A 5,007-nucleotide genomic window follows, 5' to 3' on the forward strand; every position below is an offset into this window, starting at 1 on the left:
ACCCATGGCCTTGGTGTTATCAGCACCGCACTCTCCCGAGTGAGCCACGGGCCGGCCCGTGCAGTTTATTGTTCTAATTTTGGTACTGGGTATTTGCTTTAAATGTTATCTAATAAAAAAAAATTCTTAGAAAGGGTAACCATTATTGGTAACGAGTCACTGTCCCCAAGCCAAGACACCCTCTCTTACTCTCTTCTTGGAGCCTCGTCTTTCACTTTTGCTACATTTCAAAGCTCTAAAATCTGTCGTGTGTCCTTTTCCTCCTCTCACGATTGACACAGATCTGCAGGCGTTCTCCTTGCACTCCAGCTCCCTCCCAGTCCTGACTCCTCTAACGCCACAGAAACCTCCCAAATTGAGATGGATTCGGTTTGCAGCAAGAGCGTGGGTCCCATCTTCTAATGTTATGGGGTCACTGGCCACAACCACAGCTGGAACTTCCTACTTTCTCTCAAGTGCCACTTCCTCCCGTGAACTCGCCTGNCCTGACTCCTCTAACGCCACAGAAACCTCCCAAATTGAGATGGATTCGGTTTGCAGCAAGAACGTGGGTCCCATCTTCTAATGTTATGGGGTCACTGCCCCCAACCACAGCTGGAACTTCCTACTTTCTCTCAAGTGCCACTTCCTCCCGTGAACTCGCCTGCATCATCCACGATGCTGGCCGGGTCCCTTCCAAGCTAATTTGTCCACGTTTCCTCTGAGTGGCCTCCCATACCACCCTGGCTAGGGCAATTTCCCCAGTTTTGTCCTCACGGACTGGGGTGAAGTGTCCTCGCAGGACCATCCCATGCCTATCCTGGACCTGCAAGGTAGTGACCCCAGCTCCATCCTAGACTCCTGACCCTTCACTGAGTCCCAGGTCACCTGCTCACGTCGTCCGAGGTGAACTCACCTGGTGCCTGCGCTCTCCCTGGGTCCGGCTCTGCCCGTATATATGAGCCGCCCTTCTGTCCCCAGCGTGGGCGGTGGTTCCCTCGGCAGCAGCTCGGACTGACAGCTGCTCCCGTCCTTGCAGATCGGGCGTGTCCTCCTCGGTCCAGGCCAGAGCAGGCAACAGCACAAGCTCTCGCTTCACCGTGAAGTTCTGAATCTGCCCCTTCAGGCCTTATAAGCCTGTGGAGTGTCTTTTCTGTCTTCCTATTGGACAGACTCCAGATGCCACCAGCATTCCGGAAAGGACAGGCTCCCGCTGACATTTCCCATCCTCCTCTCTGATGGCATCTTCTGCACAGGAGGTGGGCGTGGAGGGTGAGACTCATTGTCCCACCTGTGACTTCTCCACTGAAACGCCCTTAATTTCATCAGTGACTTGTTTTCCGAGTGAATTGCATATGTGAAAAGTCCTCATCTTGTTTTTCTCAGGACTCGCCGGCTAGTCTGGGCCGGATCTTTCTCAGGCAGTTTTAATTCCTTCTTTCCCTTAAAGAATTTCTTTTCAGAACTGGGCCTTGCCTGTTTTCTAGATTTAAAAAGTCATTTCAGTAGTTTTCAACCTCCATAGGCTCAGACACAGCAGCCAAGGTGCCAGTAGCGACATCTGTCCTTTTACCGCACATGCGGCAGGTGGAGGCTTATTGGGGTGCTGGAGAGGAATGGGGACCAGGCCTGGGCAGTGCCGAGACGGAGGTAGCAGCAGGCTTCCCCAGGTGCAATGACTCAGGAGTTGCCTCTGGGGTACCTGGGCATATAGTGCAAGTGAGTCTCCCCTGGTGACTGGCCTTTTTTGACACCCTTGGGAATCTAATCCTCAGCACGTGGTTTCAGCTACTACCCAAGAGTGACAGTCTCCACCCCCGACCCCGTGTGTGCTGGGATCTTCGTATAAATGTATACATCGTGTATTTGACATCCCTTTATGGACGGCTCATTCACTCATACGTTCCTTCACCAACCTTCTCCAGGGCTTGCTACCTACGCACTGTGACTGGAAGCCTGGGACACCATTCCCTGCTTCTCAGCCCAGGATCAAGCAGTGAAGTTCACCCACAGCCTTGATTACTTATCAACAGTGGGGATTCTGAGCTTGAGGGGATCAGCCAACTCCAAATTAATAGATAAATACGTATTTTCAAAGACATTTTTTGTGTAATGTTGTTTGTTTCACTTGTTTGTTGATTTACTTTTTGGTGACTGGCCAGTACGGGGATCGAACCACGGATGTTGGTGTTACCAGCACCACACTAACCAGCTGAGCTAACCAGCCAGCTCCCCGAACCCCCACAAAGCTTTTCAAGGACTCTGATAATCTGCCGCTGAAATTCCTGTGCAATAGTCATTGACCAGGAGGCACCTCAGCCTTTCTAAAAAATGAATAACATAGAGAGATGTAGTTTCCCTAGTTGATATCAAGATTTATTATAACATCGTATGTTGGCCCAACAATACAAAAATAAATGATTGAAAAAGGTGGAGCCGAGAGTCCACCTCCATGCTTATTTGGGACCCTGTGTCACCATCTTCCCTGCCACGTCCCCCATCCGAGCCGCACACGACCTCACTCAGACACTGCTGTGCTGCACAGTGCTCCCCACGCCCATCCTCCCCTCTCACTGCATGTTGTTCATGCAGCAACCAGAGCCATCTTTTTTTAAAACTTAAAAAAAACCGTTTAATTGTACGTATATTGTCTATGGCCATACAACCCTGCACATGTCTAATTTCATCTAACTGTGTCCATACGTGGAGCACAGTGTGTGGTTTCAGCACATGCATGTGTTGGATGATGACTCACTTAGGGTACATAGTGAGCCCATCACCTAAACATTTGCTTTTTCTTCATGGTGATTATGGTCAATATCCTGTTTTCCAGCTGTTTAGGAACACGCTATATAGTATTATCAAAGCAAATCAGATCGTGTCGCTTTTCTGTGTAAAGCCGTGGTGGGTGCTCATTACACAGTCTTCAACTTCACTGGACCTCGACAGGATGTTTTGCACGTAGCTGAACCCCTTCACACTCCCTTCAGAAGTCATAGGGGACCCCACAGCTCCACATCCTTGACAATGTTTGGTGTTGTCGGTCTTTTAATGGCAGCTATCTGAACGGTGTGAAGTGAATCTCACAATTTTTTCAGTTCATTAGTTACTAATGATGTTGAAATTCATTTTATATATCTATAAGCCATTTATTCTTCCTCTTCTATGAGGTACCTTCTGCACTATACCCGTTTTCATAACTGGTTTCTTTTTCTTACTGACTCACTGGGGATCTTCATATGTTTGGTATTTCTCTTTCATATCTCCCACCAGAGGTACCCTGACTTTGACCCCTACCACTCCACTGAAGTTGCTCCCACTAAGTCATCCCTGCTTTTCCTGTTGTCTTTATGTGTCAGGAAGGTGATGCAGCTGACTGGCCTCTGCCAGTGTCTCTCAGTCTCTTTGGCAGACGGCTCTTCCTTCACTGCTGCTTCCCAAGGATCTCTCCTTGGCCGGGGCTTCTCCATGTGTTTTCTGCCTGCACTGGCCCCACATGAAGCCAAACACACTCCCCAAAGTAGCGTCTCACATGACAGCACTGTGATCCCGTGACTGGGGGATGAGTGAGGATGGGCCAGCGTTCAAGGGCAGGGGTTCCAGGTGTCCCCAGGAGGGTGCATCAGAACCTAGCGTCACCATGTGGAGGGAGGACAACAGGACTTGCTGTTGGGTTGAGCGGGGAGTAAAGGAGTGAGAGGAAAGCAAGGTGCCTTCTAGGTTTTTTGCTTGAGGTATTAGGAGCACGGAGGTTCCATAGACTGAGATGGAGAAGACTGGGGAGGGGCAGGTTCTCGGCAGGGAGAGTTGGGGAGAAATCAAGATTCCTCTTTCAGATTCATGAATTTGGAGATGCCAGCTGGAAATCCACGTGGAAGCCTCCAATAGACAGTTGCAAACAGATGACTGATGGCCAGGAAAAGCCAGGCTGGAGAGTAATTCTGAACCATCATTCTAAGAGTTTCTTAAATAATGCTTAGATGGAATAAAATCACCTAGGGAAAAAAGTTAAAGAGGATAAAGTGGGCCCCCCAGACAATTTGTGATAGTAATACAAATCAACAAATGGTCAAATACTGAAACCCAGTAGTGATCAAGAAAAACAAGCCAATTACCATTTCCCCATCAGATTAGAAAAAATTAAAGACCCATATTATTTGGTTTGCGAGGATAGGAAGCAGATGGATTCACTGTCAGGGGAAATGTGAGTGGGTTCAGACTTTTTGTTTAAAGTTTTGAAAAATTAAAGTGTAATATACCAGCTACTAAAAAGTCACTGCTGATGGGCCGGCCCGTGGCTCACTCGGGAGAGTGCGGTGCTGATAACACCAAGGCCCCGGGTTCGGATCCCATATAGGGATGGCCGGTTCGCTCACTGGCTGAGCGTGGTGCTGACAACACCAAGTTAAGGGTTAAGATCCCCTTACCGGTCATCTTTAAAAAAAAAAAAAAGTCACTGTTGATCATATTAGGGTAATTAGCATATCCATCACCTCAAACACTTTTCTTGGGAACATTCAAAATCCTCTCTACCAGCTACTGAGGTTAGGTAGTAATGTCAGAGGCTGGACAGAAGTGACTCCATGTTGTTAAACCTGTGAATTTCAAAGCTTGCTCTCTCCTGGAACCCAAACCACATGGTCTGCAGCTGACTGTCAGNGTAATTCAAATCTTCAAATACTGATGGACCTTCAAATAGTAACTTTTCTTGAACTATATGAGTGACCACCCAATGGACCCCTAAGTGGCACAAATGTTCTTTCCGCTGAGTGCTCTATAGAACAGGGGCCAATGGCTGATTGAGTCACACAACCAATCTGTCACAGTTTAGGGTCTTCCCCCTCGAACCTATATCAGTCACAGCTTATGCCTGAATCTAGACACAAATTCATTCTAAGACACAGAGATAGGCCTGGACTGAGACACAAGTCCCAGAGCCACATTAAGAATGTCCTGAATCTATACTCCTTTCCCTAAACACCAATAATTTTCAAAACTTTGTGTTTTTTTTTTTTTTTTTTTTTTGGC

The 5,007-nt window shown here is 47.9% G+C and overlaps 1 protein-coding gene across 1 annotated transcript in view; it reads right to left on the minus strand.

Annotated features, from left to right (window-relative positions):
• The window catches only part of LOC103609619 (putative tripartite motif-containing protein 61), a 19,824-nt gene that overhangs the window by 2,528 nt on the left and 12,289 nt on the right, over positions 1–5,007 (minus strand). Inside the window, exon 2 of the mRNA XM_008593917.1 lies at positions 896–1,093. Coding sequence (XP_008592139.1) covers positions 896–1,093 — 198 coding nt within the window. The remainder of the gene's footprint in view (positions 1–895; positions 1,094–5,007) is intronic.

The sequence above is a fragment of the Galeopterus variegatus genome, unplaced genomic scaffold (assembly GCF_000696425.1).
Source record: "Galeopterus variegatus unplaced genomic scaffold, G_variegatus-3.0.2 Scaffold9868, whole genome shotgun sequence".
Taxonomy (NCBI): domain Eukaryota; kingdom Metazoa; phylum Chordata; class Mammalia; order Dermoptera; family Cynocephalidae; genus Galeopterus; species Galeopterus variegatus.